Here is a 13,868-nt window from a genome sequence, read left to right as displayed (position 1 = left end):
AAAAAAAAAAAAACACAAAACCTGCAGGTAGTTTCTAGGAGTTGAGCACAGCCTCCAGCAACAGCCAGCAACAAGTCCTATAGCTGTAATGCGAAAAAAAACAATCCGTATTACTGAGAGGCAAAAAAAAAAAAAAAAAAAAAATCAAATAAAAAACCAGAAACCTGCAGGGTGGGGAGTGTGTGCACGTGGCTTACTTCAGTCTTCACTCAGATCAGAACGGGGGCTCTTTCCACCCTGGACTCTGGCACAACCATTCCTCATTTATTCCCTGTCTATATCTTCCCATCTGCCATTTCTTATCCTTGGGACGCCCTCCTCCACTCCACCAACCCACACCCTGCTTGTGTTTGGCCAGTGGGCTGGGTAACAGCTCCAGCTTGGCCCAGACTTTCCATGTGATCTTAGATCCAACATAGGCCCTGTGGGCGCCTCCGTCCCTCTGTCTATAATATGGGAACAGGGCAGAGAGACTGTGCCTCTCCCTTCTTGCATCCTAGGGTTTGGAGGCTCACCTTGGATGTCAAGCAGAGAGAAATGAGGGTTGCTGGGAGCTTCAGGCACCAGGCGGAAATAGAAGCGGTGCCCGCCTTGGGGCTCGTCTCTGTCCACCACGCTGATGGTCTGGATGAGCTGAAGGGTGAGGAGGGGATAGGGGGCTAGTGGTGAGGCTGAGACCACTCTGGGTCCAGGCAGAGGGTGCTGCTGGCCAGTCCTGGAAGCAACCCCCAGTCCCCAGCCCCTCAGGGGTACCTGGCCTGGCTTGGCATCCTCGCATACAGCTGCCTCGTAGGGTGTGGCCAGTTCTGGGGGATTGTCGTTCACATCCAGGATTCGGATCGTTAGGGATGCCCGGGATAGCTGGGCATGATTGTCTGTAATGAGAGCACAGGAGCGGGGGAGAGGCAGCAAGTGTGAGATCTAGATAGCCCCCTCTCTACTACAAGGACAACAGTAGGCAGTGGGGTCATGCTGAGAGATTGGTGGGTTAACCAAGCTGGTACAAGGACCAGAACTGGGAACATTTGGGCATAAGTTGAGTAATCATCGCTGTAACCATCACCACCATTACCATCAGCCTTGGCACCAGTGGCATTATCACTACAACCCTCACCACCACAATCACCAGTAGCACCCACTGCCATCACCAACACCGTCACCACTGTTAGCATCAACACCACTATCACCATCTCCACCATGGCCACCTTTGCCATCACCACCGCTATTACTATTACCATTGTCATCATTAAGCCATTACCAATACCACTATTTGCATTATTATCAGTGCATCTACCAACATAACTATCAGTACCACCATCACCATCCTTACACTGTTACCATCACCACTGCCATCACCACCACCACCATCAGGTCATCACCATCGCTACCATCACCATTAGAATGAACCACATCCTCTAGTACTACACCCATCATCTCTACCATAAATAATACTAAAGCCATCACCATTACCACCCTCACCACCACCACCAACCCCAACACCATCACCAATACCACCACCATCTCTTCCATAGTCACCACAACCACCACCACCAGCCCACCTATTACTACTATTACCCCATCATAATCACCAATATCACCATCACATCCCTGATCCCCAACAACACTGCCATCACCACTGCCACCCCTCCCCACACCACAGAGCACACAACATGCACCTGGAGCATCTACATTCATTATTTTAAGTATCCCTGCAGAAATCCTGTGGTTTGGTACAATTTCTATCCCCATATTGCAAAGGAGAAACTAAAACATGGAACACTTTCTAGACATGGGTCAGGGGCAACTAAACTCCAAGACTTGTGCTTTCTCAAGACCTGATCCTAAACGGGCCAGACAAGTCCAGGGAGGAAAATCTTGGCCAGCAAAACCATGATGTCCCCACCCCTCCAAGTTGGGATGTCTTCAAGGTCATGGTCCCTGTCTTATTTATCTCTGGGCTACCAGCATTGTGGGATATGGTACAGGTAAATTCTAACATATTAATATTTGCTGAATGAATGAATGAATGAATGAAGCCTGGAAAGACTGAGACTGCAGGAGGCTTGAATTCCAGGAGGAGGCATGGCTGTGTCCCTGACCCAGTGTTTGGTCTTGGGTAAGACCCTGCCTTCTCTGACATCAGTTTCCACACCTGGAAAATAAACAGAGCATAGTGATTATAAGCAATGCTGGGTAGTTCTGATTCCAGCTCTGCGGCTTCATGTCTGTGTAATCCGAGCCATGTCACGTGACCTCCCTGTGCCTCAATTTTCTCATCTGCAAAATGGGTCCAATATTGACCCACTTATGCCTAGCGTTCCATTATTGGAATGCTAAGCATGTGAGAGTTATTTATATCCTAGGTCATCGCCAAGGTCTGATTGCAAAAATTCAAAAAATTACAACCTCAGGCACAAATGGGTTAATAGGTAGATGAAGAGACAGATTGAGTTAATATCTGCAGGGCATTTAAAACTGTGTGTACTACACATAGCAAGTGCTATATAAGCATTTGTAAATAAACAGACATCCTCGAAGGGTCCTATTAGCAATGACATTAAATAATTCTAGGATGTGGAATACTTTATCCCAGCCTGTCCTGTCTGAGCAGTGCCCTGAGTGTTGGTGCTTTCTAACCCCTCACCAGCCCAGACGTCTGAGTGCTCTCTGGTGCCCCATCCTCTGCTATCTTGGTTACATATTCATTACTGACATGTTCATTACTGACATGTTCCACCTGCCAGTGACCTCAGGAACATCTCCTGGAGGAGGAAACCACACCTCACTTCCAAGCAGTGACTTGGAAGATGGGGCTTTCTGGCTGGGCTGGCAGGGAGCTCTTTTAGGGGCAGCCTGAAAGCTTCCAGGCATCCAGGCTCCCCATGAGTTTCGCGGGGAGTGGGACTGGTCGGCTGCCTCCTGCTGTGAACTCGGGATCCACTGTGTGCTGATGGCAGCTGCTCACATGTTGATAAAGAGAGAAATAGAGATAGGAAGGCAGGTGCAGCCACCTCCTGCGGGGGGCAGTCAGGAAAAGGAGGGGGCTGAGTTCTTAATTAACTCAGACCCCAGCTTCTCTCTGGGGTTCCCCTTAGCCAGGGGCACATTATCTTCTAAGCTCACCAGATCTGCCATTCCAGTGATTACAGGGGGCTTTTCCAGGGTGAGAGATGGGAGTCGTGACTGGGGATGCCGGGTGAACCGTTATTTTTAAGAGTGCGTTGCCGGCGAATTTCAACAGACAGACGGTGGGTGCTTTTGGGAAGAAGGGGGCGAGGCCCACAGCCAGGAACAGGCGCCTCTCTCCCAGCAGAGGCAGGGGAGAGTAGAGGGGGCGGCCAGGGCCTGAGTGCCCTTACAGGGCACTTTCCCCTGCAGTGGAGGGTGGTGGGGGTGTATGGGCTGGAGGGAGAGACAGGGTCCTATGGGCCATGTCGAAGGTAGAGCAGGATGGACTGCTGAGTGGGTGATCCCCTCCTAGATCCTCACTGCGGATGAGACCCCCATTATAGCACCTTTGCTTTGCCTCGGCCTCTCTTACCTCTTCTTTTAAAATGTCATAGGTCACCTTGTGAGAAAGCTCTAATGCCCTTGGCATGAGTTAGAGTCTCAGACCTAAGACGCGGGGCAGCTGAGTGACCTCTAAATTGCCAAAGTTGCCACCTGCATTTCTTTTTCTAGGAATTCCTGAATTTAGGGCTGGCCTGGAATCCCAGAGCTCATGGACTGGCCCCAGGTCAGCACCCATTGCCACTGTCATTGCCATTGTGGCAGTGGGTCTCCAGCACGGCTGTACATTACAATCACCTGGGAAGCCTTTAGAAAACACCGATGCCCAAGGCTTGGTCATTTATTTATTTATTCATTTTAACAGCTCCAGAGGATCAGCCTGTGGCAAGGTTTGCAAACCACTACCCTAGGGTGACTGGGAGGTGGGGGAATCCAGCCTGACTGGCTTCCTCCAAACCCCTCCTATCACAATTAGAATCATTTGTAAGAATGGAAAATAATCCTATTTTTTGCCACCTTAAATGTTTCTGGGATAAAACAAGGAATCTGTTGATTAATCTTGACGTCTGTGTAGGATTTCCCAATTCATAACACTCTCTTATTATGACCTCATGTGATCCTTGAAATAACTCTTGAAGAAGGCCTTGTTAAACCCACTTTCTGGATGAGGAAACAGAGGTCCACGGAGGGGCAGGATTTTCCCCACAGCCCTAGGGGAGTCAGCAGTAGACCTGGGGTTGGGTCCGAAGCCTCCCGACTCCAAGTTCAGTGCTTGGTCCTGATACAATATCAGGGTCCCTCCTGCCGCGTGGGCATTTGTCCATTCAGCGGCAGCTACGGCTTACACCCAGGCCCAAGTGGATCTCACCCAATGGCCAGTGGCAGGTGCCCCCTCCAAGGACTGGGTCCCCCCACAGCCCTCCCCTCTTGGCTTTTCAGTTCAGCTGACTGACATGCAAATTAGTTTAATTATTTCTTCTTCTAAAATAAATTATATTTTGCAGTAGCTGCAATATGTTGTGTCAGGCAAAATTACATTCAATATTTTTAAACTAATTGATGCAGCCTTGAGGAAGGCTGATTGACAGCCCGGGGCTGAGCAGGCCTGCAGCCTTAACCGATTCCTAAATTAAAATTAAACGTGCTTTGGCCCGGTGCTTCCTCCTTGAGCTGCCTCACCATTAATCCGGGGAGGTGGCAGGTGAAGCCCCTGGGGTCTGAGGGACCTGAGGAGGCTGGGCAGCTCAGGGTGCCTCGGGGAGAGAACAAACTCGGAGCAGGAGAACTGCTGTGCAGTGGGGCAGGTCTGTCACCTTCGCTGGGCCTCAGAGTTTCTTCTGTATAATGGATGGGGGATTGGACTGGACAATCTGGAACTGAAACCTGTGGTTTTTGCTGACAGTTGTGGATCAAGCATCTCCTTTGTACCAAGGACACAGCATGAACAAGACAGCACGGTCTCGATCTAGTGGCAGGGACAGACATTACTCCAGACTGTGATAAGAGCTGAGGGAAGAAGTTCAGGAGCTGTGAGAGCTTGGAGCAGGGGGTCTTGCCTGGTGGGATGCAGGATGTTTTTCCTGGAAAAACATGATATTTCTGTTGAGTCCTGGCGAGTCCTGACTGGGAAGTAATTGCACGAGGGGGAAGGGAAAGGAAAGATTGTCTCAGGCAGTGGGATCAGCACATGCAAAGGCCCTGGGGTAGGAGGGGGGAGGATGTGGATCTCTTCCAAGCAGGATCCCAGCCCCTACTAGAATTCCTCATTTGACATCTGGACCAACCTGAGTGGGCGTGGGAATGGGGCTGGGGGCCAATGGGAAGGGCAAAGGAGACGGGGCCTGACCTGGTGCCCCTGTTAGGGCACTCCTATGAATGTGCTCCTCCCTGGAAGAATGGCAACAAACACATATTAAGCACGTGCCAAGACCAGGATCTGGACTGCCCCATTTCATCCTGTCAACCACAGTGGGAGGCAGGGACTGAGACTGTTGCTATTTTACTGATGAGGAAACAGGCTCAGAGGGGTGAGGTGATTGCCCAAGGTCTCATAGGAGCTGGTACTAGAAACTGGGTCTGGTTTTAAAGGGGAGTTTTTAACCACCACATGGTGTTGCCTTTCTTGTCTTTAGCTGTCAGAATGTATCTTGCCTTCAAGGCCCTGAACAAATTTCCCTGCTTCCTCCAGGAAGCTTTCCTTGATTGCTCTCGGTTCTGGGCAATCCAAGGATAAGCCCAAGTCTCCCATGCCCACAGGGCTCCCCATGAGCATCCTGCTGTGGCCTCTCCAGCCTCGTCGCTACCCCGCCCTCCCTCTTTCACTCTGCTCCGAGTTTGCTCCTTTACCTCCTTCAGGTCTTGGCCCAGATTTCTTCTCGGAGAGGCCTCCCCTAAAGACCTTATTTCCATGCGTCCTTTGCCATCCTACCAGACACCACTTCCCTGCCTTATTCTTCTTTGTAGCATTTACCCAGCACCCTCTGTTTTTATTGAACTTTCTCATCCTCTCTCTCCTCCCCGAGAAAGTAAGCAGAATTTGTGTATATTTTCTTTACTGCTGTATCCCCAGTAACTGTGTGCATGCTACATAGTAGGTGCTTAATAAAGGTGTGTCAGAGGAATCCATTCCACTGTCTGTGGCATCTCTGACCATGGCCACGCTCCAGGAGGGATGCTGGGGAGGTGCAGGGGAGAAACTGAGACCTTCTTGGATGAACTGACTCTGTTGTATTAGGGGTTGCGTCCCCTCCATTTCAGAAGCAGTCTAGTGCTGGGACCCTCTTCCTGCCCCTCCCTTTCTCTGTCTCTTGACCAAGGTTTTCTCATCAGTAAAACAAATGGAGTTGGATTCTGTGGCTCTCCTTGGCTGTCACAGAGAAAGACAGAAGCCTAGACAGAAACAGAGAAGTGAAGCTGCAAGAGTGGGAGTGGGAAGGAGAGTGGGGGGTGGGGTGGGAGGGGGAGAGAGAGAGGAGAGAGATCAGCTCAAAGAAAGCGCCTTCCCTCTCGCTTGCAGTGTTGGGGACTGAGCAGAGCTTGGACCCTCTTCTCCACTGTCCCTCCAGCCCCTCCCTCCTCCCCGAGGGAGTTAAATTGCATCCAAATACCAGGCTCTGATTAGAGCTGGCCAGCTGGGCAGGAAGATTTATCATCCCAATTACAAACCCGCCAAGACAAGCAGGCAGGACGGTGAGGCGTGTGGGGCGAGAAGATGGGAGTGCTCCAGGGAAGGGGTGTCAGGGTAGCCAGCAGCGAACTCCCTGCACTCCCTGCCCTGTCCCCACGCCCCCACAATGGGAGCAGGAGGCTCAGGTGCCCTTCTCTGTCCCTTGAAGGGACTTCGATGATCTATTTGTTTTCCACATTGAGACTGGAAGCTTTGACCTTACTGGGGGGAGGTTTGTTCCTCCAAGGAAAGGGTGGGGGAGGACTTCTGGGTGAAGCAGGGACCCTGAAATCATAACATCCCTGAAACTCAAAGGGGAGATGGGGGAACTTTCCTTCCCCAGGAGCTGAGCTGGTCCCTAATGATCTGAGCTGTCCTACTCCATGGATATCACAAAATCTTTGTTCCTGTTGGGGTCTGTTAGGTATTCAAGATGGTACAGGATCCCAGGAGTCATCCAGTCCAAGAGGAGCCCAGGCCTGATTTGCATACCTCTAGTGACAGGGAGCTCACTGTCTCTTGAAGCAGCCCCTTCCATGTACAGCTGTGACATGTCTCTTTCTCCGGGCAGCCTCCCTGGAGCTCCCAACCACCTGCCCTGGTCCTGCCCTGGACCCTCCAACCCAAAGCTGAGCCTGACAGCCTCCCGTATGTTCCTCCGACTCCACGTTTGCCCCCTCCAGGCCATCCTTCCCACGAACCCGAGGGAACATTGGGGACCAAACATCTGATCATGCCACTCTTCTGCTCAAAGACCTGCGCTGGCTTCCTGTCACCTCCAGGACATGTCTGGTTCCTCATGAGACACCAAGACCCTTTCTGTACAGGCCCAGTGAGCTTCTTCACTCACCTCTTGCATCACCTGCTCCGGACACCCTCCAGCCCCAGAGACTGGCCACACCCAGCCTCTCTGTTTTCAAAATGGGCCTCGGACATCCAAGCTCCTAGGCCTTTGCACACAGGAGGCTTTCTGCTGGGAGCACCTGAATCCCCTTTCTGCCCATGGAAAATCTTTCATGGCCTTTGAAACCCAACTCAGATGTGCTCTCGGCCAGGTGCTGATGCTCATGCCTGTAATCCCAGTGCTTTGGGAGGGCAAGGTGGGAGGATTGCTCGAGCCCAGGAGTTGGACACAAGCCTGGGTAACATAGTGAGAGCCCCCTCTCTACCAAAAACAAAAACCACACACATACGCACACACACACACACACACACACACACACACACACACACACACACACACACACACACACACACAAACAAGAACAAAAAATAGACGTCCCCTCCTCTGAGAAGGGTTTTCTGGCCCTCGCTGGGCAGGCCAGTCTCTCCCTGCTCCTCAGGAATCGCCATGACCCCATGACTTTCACTCTGTATTGTCACTGACTGTCAGTGGGTCTCTCCCCGCCCACCTGTGAACTCTCAGGTCAGTGGCCAAGCCTTGTTCATCACCGGGTCCCAGAGCCCCGTCCAGGCTGGGGTGGGTGATAAGAGGCCCCAGAAAACACTGGCTGTGGGTACATGGCTTGTGGGTGTGTGGGGGGGTCCCTGCAGGAGAAACTGAGCACTCTCTGCTGCTCAGACCCCACTGCAACCTTCACTCCCCATCCCTGCCCCTTCCTCCAGCCTCCTTAGGCCTCCTCTATGGTCCTTCTGAGAGGCACAGACTGGGAGTCAGAAAGCCTCATGGGACGACTCCCTTTCTTGGCCTCCGTCTCTTCAGGTACAAAACAGGATGGGTACAGGGCTGGAGCCCATGATCTCTGACATCCCCTCTCCTCTCAGATTCTCTCTCTGACTTAATAGAGGACCTACTGTGTGTTAGGCACACAGTAGGAACCTGTGCTGGGCACTTGAGGCACATTATTTCTAATCCTTGGGGGATTTATGTTTTACAGAAAGCACTCAGCACAATGCCTGGCATATTGTAAGCTTTAAGTAAATAAAAGCTGCTATTACTATTATTAACTATTTTTTGAGATGGAGTCTTGGTCTGTCTCCTAGGCTGGAGTGCAGTGGTGTAATCTCGGCCCACTGCAATCTCCACCTCCCAGGTTCAAGCAATTATCATGCCTCAGGCTCCCACGTAGTTGGAATTACAGGTGCCCACCACCACACCTGGCTAATTTTTGTACTTTTAGTAGAGATGGGGTTTCACCATGTTGGCCAGGTTGGTCTTGAACTCCTGACCTCAGGTGATCCGCCCGCCTTGGCCTCCCAAAGTGCTAGGATTACAGGTGTGAATCACTGTGCCCAGCTGGAAGCTGCTATTATTAATAGTTACCATTGTCATAGCCATCCAATAAAGTAAGTATGATTATCACCATTTTAGAGATGAGAAAACCAAGGTAACAAGATGGGGAGTGGCATATCCAGGCCTATGCAACTGGGAGCCATGCAACTAGAAGCATTTCTTCTCCATCATGCATTCCTGTTTTTCCAACTGGGCACGCAAGCCCATTCATTCATCCCTTCAGTAAACACACATGCCTACTGTGTGCCTGGCCTGTGTGAGTGATGCAGGTACAGACTGGGCCCTGCCCTCATGGAAGGTACAGTTTCCTGGGGAAGAGCGATCTTCACTGAATACTCACACAGATGCATCTAAAAATCATAACACGTGCTCTGTGGCATGAAGGGAAAAGCAGGGTTCTGTGAGACGTGACTTGGCCAGGGGTGACCCAGATGGGGAAGCTTCTGGCGAGTCTGGTTAACCCTTTGCTGTCCTGGACATCTAGCTATTACTCCTCCAGATCAGCTTAGGGCTGGATGACTCCTGAGAGGGTGACTGGGCACCCCCCTTGGCACTCCCCGCTCCCAGTGTTGGCTTTCCAAGTCTCCCCTAGATCCCCCCAGCCAGTCTCTTTGAAGACTGTCCCTTTACAACTGCCCTTTCCACCGAAGGATTCAGACACAAATTGTACTTTAAATTCAATATCGGTCATTAATATTTCATGATTACAAAACGTTAAAGATAATGTCAGTGGAAGGAGCGTCTGCATGGGCAGAATGGATGACTCAGAAGTTCGGGGAGAGGGGAGCCGGCATACTAAGTGGCTCGGGAGTCTTTGAGGTAATCCAGTATGACAGGCGGCGGCTCCCGGCTGAGTGCAACATTCTCCGAGGTGCTCACCAAGCGCCGCCGCTGTGTATAAATATTTCCCCTCTGATTCTTGTCACCTCATGTTTGTTATGACTGGGAGCAGGTGGGGCCGCCATGACCCTCTGAGTTTCTCTTCTGTTTTTGAGGAAGCCAAATGGACGCTTTGGCAGGAGGGCATGGGGCTGGGTGGGCAGACCCGATGGCCATGCACCTGGAGCTCTGGCTGGCTCCTGTGAGGCGGGAGGTCTTGGGTTGAGCCTGCCCCTGCCTGGACTTGCTCGTGATCTTGGGGCCATCCCTGTTCTTCCCTGAGCCTCTATTTCCTCATCTGTAAAATGGGGGTAATAAGTTTGTTCTCATCTCATGGAGATGGTGAAAAGGAAGAGTGGGTCAGTTATTTGTGATAGCTTTTTTTTTTTTTGAGACAGAGTCCTTGCTCTGTTGCCCAGGCTGGAGCGCAGGGGCATGATCTCAGCTCACTGCAACCTCTGCCTTTGGGTTCAAGCGATTCTAGTGCCTCAGCCTCCCCAGTAGCTGGGATTATAGGCGCACGCCACCACGCCCAGTTAATTTTTGTATTTTTAGTAGACACAGGGTTTCGCCATGTTGGCCAGGCTGGTCTTGAACTCTTGAACTCAAGTGATCCAACCCCCTTGGCCTCCCAAAGTACTGGGATTACAGGCGTTAGCCACTGTGCCTGACCTGTGAGAGCTCTTGATTTTGTGCCAGCACCAGGGAAACAGGACTGGAGGGGCAGCTGCGGAGAGCCGAGCTCTGGAGTCAGACAGGCTGGGGTTGGGAATCTGGACAAACGACTTCGCCTCGCTGAGTCAGTTTCCTCATCCCCACAGTGAAGATGGCAGTAGAATGGACACCCCTTAGGGGTGAAGATTTCACATCACAAGAAAGGGCCTGGAACAGAGTCCAGACTGACAGATACCATCAACTGAGCACTTACTAAGCACCGACCACTCGGCTAAGTTCTTCCCATGAGCTGTGCTGTCTGATCCTCCCACCAGTTCTCGGAAGCAAAACAATTCCTTTTCCCACTAATTAACATCCTGGGTGAGGAGTGGGCAGGGGCTGGGGATCGCAGCTCAGGGAAGGGGAGTCTCAAGCCCAGTGGCTAGTCTTCTCCTTTCAGAGATACATCTCCTTCCCCACGATCAGTTACTGGGGTGGATGGATGAGATGGGGGTGGGGCTCAGAGAGCGGAGAGTGCCCGGAAAAGGGAGGCCATGCAGCAATGCTGTGGGGACCAAGCACTCCTGGTCCAAATCCCAGCTTTGCCAGTGCACATCTTCGGCAAGCAAGTTTCCTAACTCTCCAAGCCTCAATTTTCCCATCAGGAAAATGGGTGCTAATCATGCTACAGATCATAATTCAATAAAATATGTGCTAGACAGCATCTAGGCCAGGTTATATATATATATATATATATATATATATATATATTTATATATATATATAAAGTAAAAATTGTAAAATGTTTGTGCAAGAGTACCCCTCCCCCGATTCTCTCTCCTGTGAAATGGCAGCCTTACAGGCTTTGTATGCTATTCTAGCTGCTTTCTGAAAGAGACCCACTGGGTAAAAACACAATGCTGAACCCAAGAGGAGACTATTGCTGGTGGTGGGACATTGGGCTGGTGATAGGCTGGTGGCGGGGGGTGAGGGGGCGTGTATCTGTGGGTAGGGAGAGGAGGCATCCCTGCCCAGCATCCAGGCCAATCCTCCCTGGCTCTGTCTGCAGCCCAGAGCCTCAGTTGCTACCCAGGGAGCAGGTTTGAGGAGGCAAGGAGGGGGAGCTCTCTTCCCCCAAGTCCAGCCGCCACTTCCTCTCCAGCCACCTTTGTTATCTCCCTTTCATGCGGTGGAGGAGTGGATTCAAAGGCTCCAGAGCAGCAGGCACTGAGGTCTGAGCCAGCTTTGTATTTCCTTTTAAACTGCAGTTGAAAGAGACGAAGGGAACTTCAGCCTAGGGACTTCCTCGGCCCTAGAATGGGCCAGTGGGGCCTGGGAAATGGGGGGATGGCAGCTAGGGGAGGAGGAAGAGGGCTGGCAGGAGGAGCTTGGGGCAGGAGAGGCCTGGGGCAGAGGGACCTGGGGTCCTGATGGGCAGAGGCAAGTTTGAATGTTGCCTACCCACCTGCAGCTCAGAGACTCAACCATATTCTTGTTGTCATGATTGCTTACTGGTGGCTCTGTTGATGCCTGAGACCTTGAGGGCTGACGGGGTAGAGAAGCTGGGAGATCAGGTGGAGGCCACGGCAGTGGCAGTGTTGCTCTGGGCATGGAGGAAGCCTGAAGGCACTTCCCCTGGCCCCTCTCCTGGTGCTCTCAGCTCCTCACCTCCACAGCCTTACTTACCTGGATGCCATGTCTCAGGGTTCTTTCTCTTTCTCTCCCAACTCACATTTCTCCCTAGCTGCACCAAACAGACAGACACACACACACGCACACACACACACACACGCACACGTACTCTTCCAGAAACTCAGGGCAAGCACCCTGGAGTCATCCTTGACACGTCTCCATCTCTCCCCAGGACATCAGCCCATGAGCAGGTCCCACTGGCTCTATCTTCAGCCTGTATCCCAAAGCCAGCCACTTTTCCCCTCCTCCTCACCTCTTCTGTAGCTACTGCCCTGGGCCAGGCCATGGTGCTATCTCCTAAGCACTATTGCTTTCAGCTTCTAGTTAAGCCCCCATTTTCCCCTCAGGCTCCAGGCTCTTCTCAATGCAGCTGCCAGAGGTACCCTGACCGAGAACATCCCTCCTCTCTCCAAACGCCTCCAATGACTCCAAATTCATTTGGAGTAAAGTCCAAAGACCCTCCAGTGACTCTGGCTGACCATGCTGCCCCTCATCAACCACACTGGCCTCTTTGCTGTTCCTCCAACATGCTTGGCAAATTACACCACAGGGCCTTTGCACTGGCTGTTCCCCCTGCTTGGAATGTTCTTCCTCCAGATATCAGCATGACTTTCCCACCTTTTGAGGTCTTTGTTGAAATGTCTTTTCCTCATCTCTTAGATGTTCCCCTAAGAGAAGCAATGCCCCTCCTCCTTCTCCCAGTTCCATTTCCCAGCCTCCTTCTCTCCTTGTTTCTTCTTAGCACTTAGCAACACTTGACATAATATGTCCGTGCTTTCTGTCTGTTTGTTGATAGTCTCGTTCTCCCTATGAGGACAGGACCTTTTCTGTCTTGTTCAAGGCTGGATCCCCAGCCCCTAAAACAGGGCTTGGCAGGTGCTCAATAAATGATGAGAGAAGAAAGCCTAGCTTGAGACTAGCCCTATGTGCTTGACTTGGAACCCCGCTGGATCTTTGCTCTCACCCATCAGCTTTTGCCCTCACCTTCACCCCTGTGAGATCTTTGTCTAGTTTCTCTTTGCCCCGCCCCCAATCCTTGGCCCCTCCCCGTGGGCTTTGACTGACAGTGCCGCCTCGGCTCTGCCCCCAGCCCTTGGCCCCTCCCCTTAGCTTTTGCTCCTCGGCCCCATATTTGCTCTTGGAGGGGGCGCGGCGCCCAGCTCACCCGCCTCCATGGCCAGCACCGTGATGTTGTGCCAGCCGGCTGTCTCGCGGTCCAGCCCCTTGCCAGTCACGATGGCGCCTGTGTCCTCATCGATATCGAAGATCTGGTCCAAATCTGATTCGCGGTCAATGGCGTACCTGCGGGGGGCAGGGCGGGGCTGATTGAAGGTGCCCCAGTGCCAAATGGAGCCCATGCCCTTGTCCCCACACCCAACTCCAAGAGAGGGACCGCCTGCCTGGGACGCACACAAGGGGCAGAGAAGCCCCTTGCGACCGAGGAGGAGCGGGAAGCAACTGGGTTTGCATCTTAGTTGCACGGGGAACTGCTGTGACCATGGGCAGCCCTCAACCTTTGTGAGCCTCAGTTTCTTCAATTGGAATGGAGCTAATTGTACCCACAGTTGTCGTGAGGGCTGGAAGCTGGCAAAGTGCCTGGCACAGACTCACTGATGTTCTTTCTTTCTTTCTTTCTTTCTTTCTTTCTTTCTTTCTTTCTTTCTTTCTTTCTTTCTTTCTTTCTTTCTTTCTTTCTTTCTCTTTGTTTTCTTT

General features: G+C 51.9%; 1 protein-coding gene across 1 annotated transcript in view; it reads right to left on the bottom strand.

Moving 5' to 3' along the window:
• Nucleotides 1-13,868, bottom strand: part of CDH22 (cadherin 22, type 2) — a gene marked incomplete at its 5' end in the record, with an annotated part of 77,571 nt that overhangs the window by 12,158 nt on the left and 51,545 nt on the right. The window contains 3 exons of the mRNA XM_011928875.1: nt 516-633; nt 754-875; nt 13,321-13,457. Coding sequence (XP_011784265.1) covers nt 516-633; nt 754-875; nt 13,321-13,457 — 377 coding nt within the window. The remainder of the gene's footprint in view (nt 1-515; nt 634-753; nt 876-13,320; nt 13,458-13,868) is intronic.

The sequence above is a fragment of the Colobus angolensis genome, unplaced genomic scaffold (genome assembly GCF_000951035.1).
Source record: "Colobus angolensis palliatus isolate OR3802 unplaced genomic scaffold, Cang.pa_1.0 Scaffold8, whole genome shotgun sequence".
NCBI classification, from domain to species: Eukaryota; Metazoa; Chordata; class Mammalia; order Primates; family Cercopithecidae; genus Colobus; species Colobus angolensis.
This window is presented reverse-complemented; position numbering and strand designations above follow the sequence as displayed.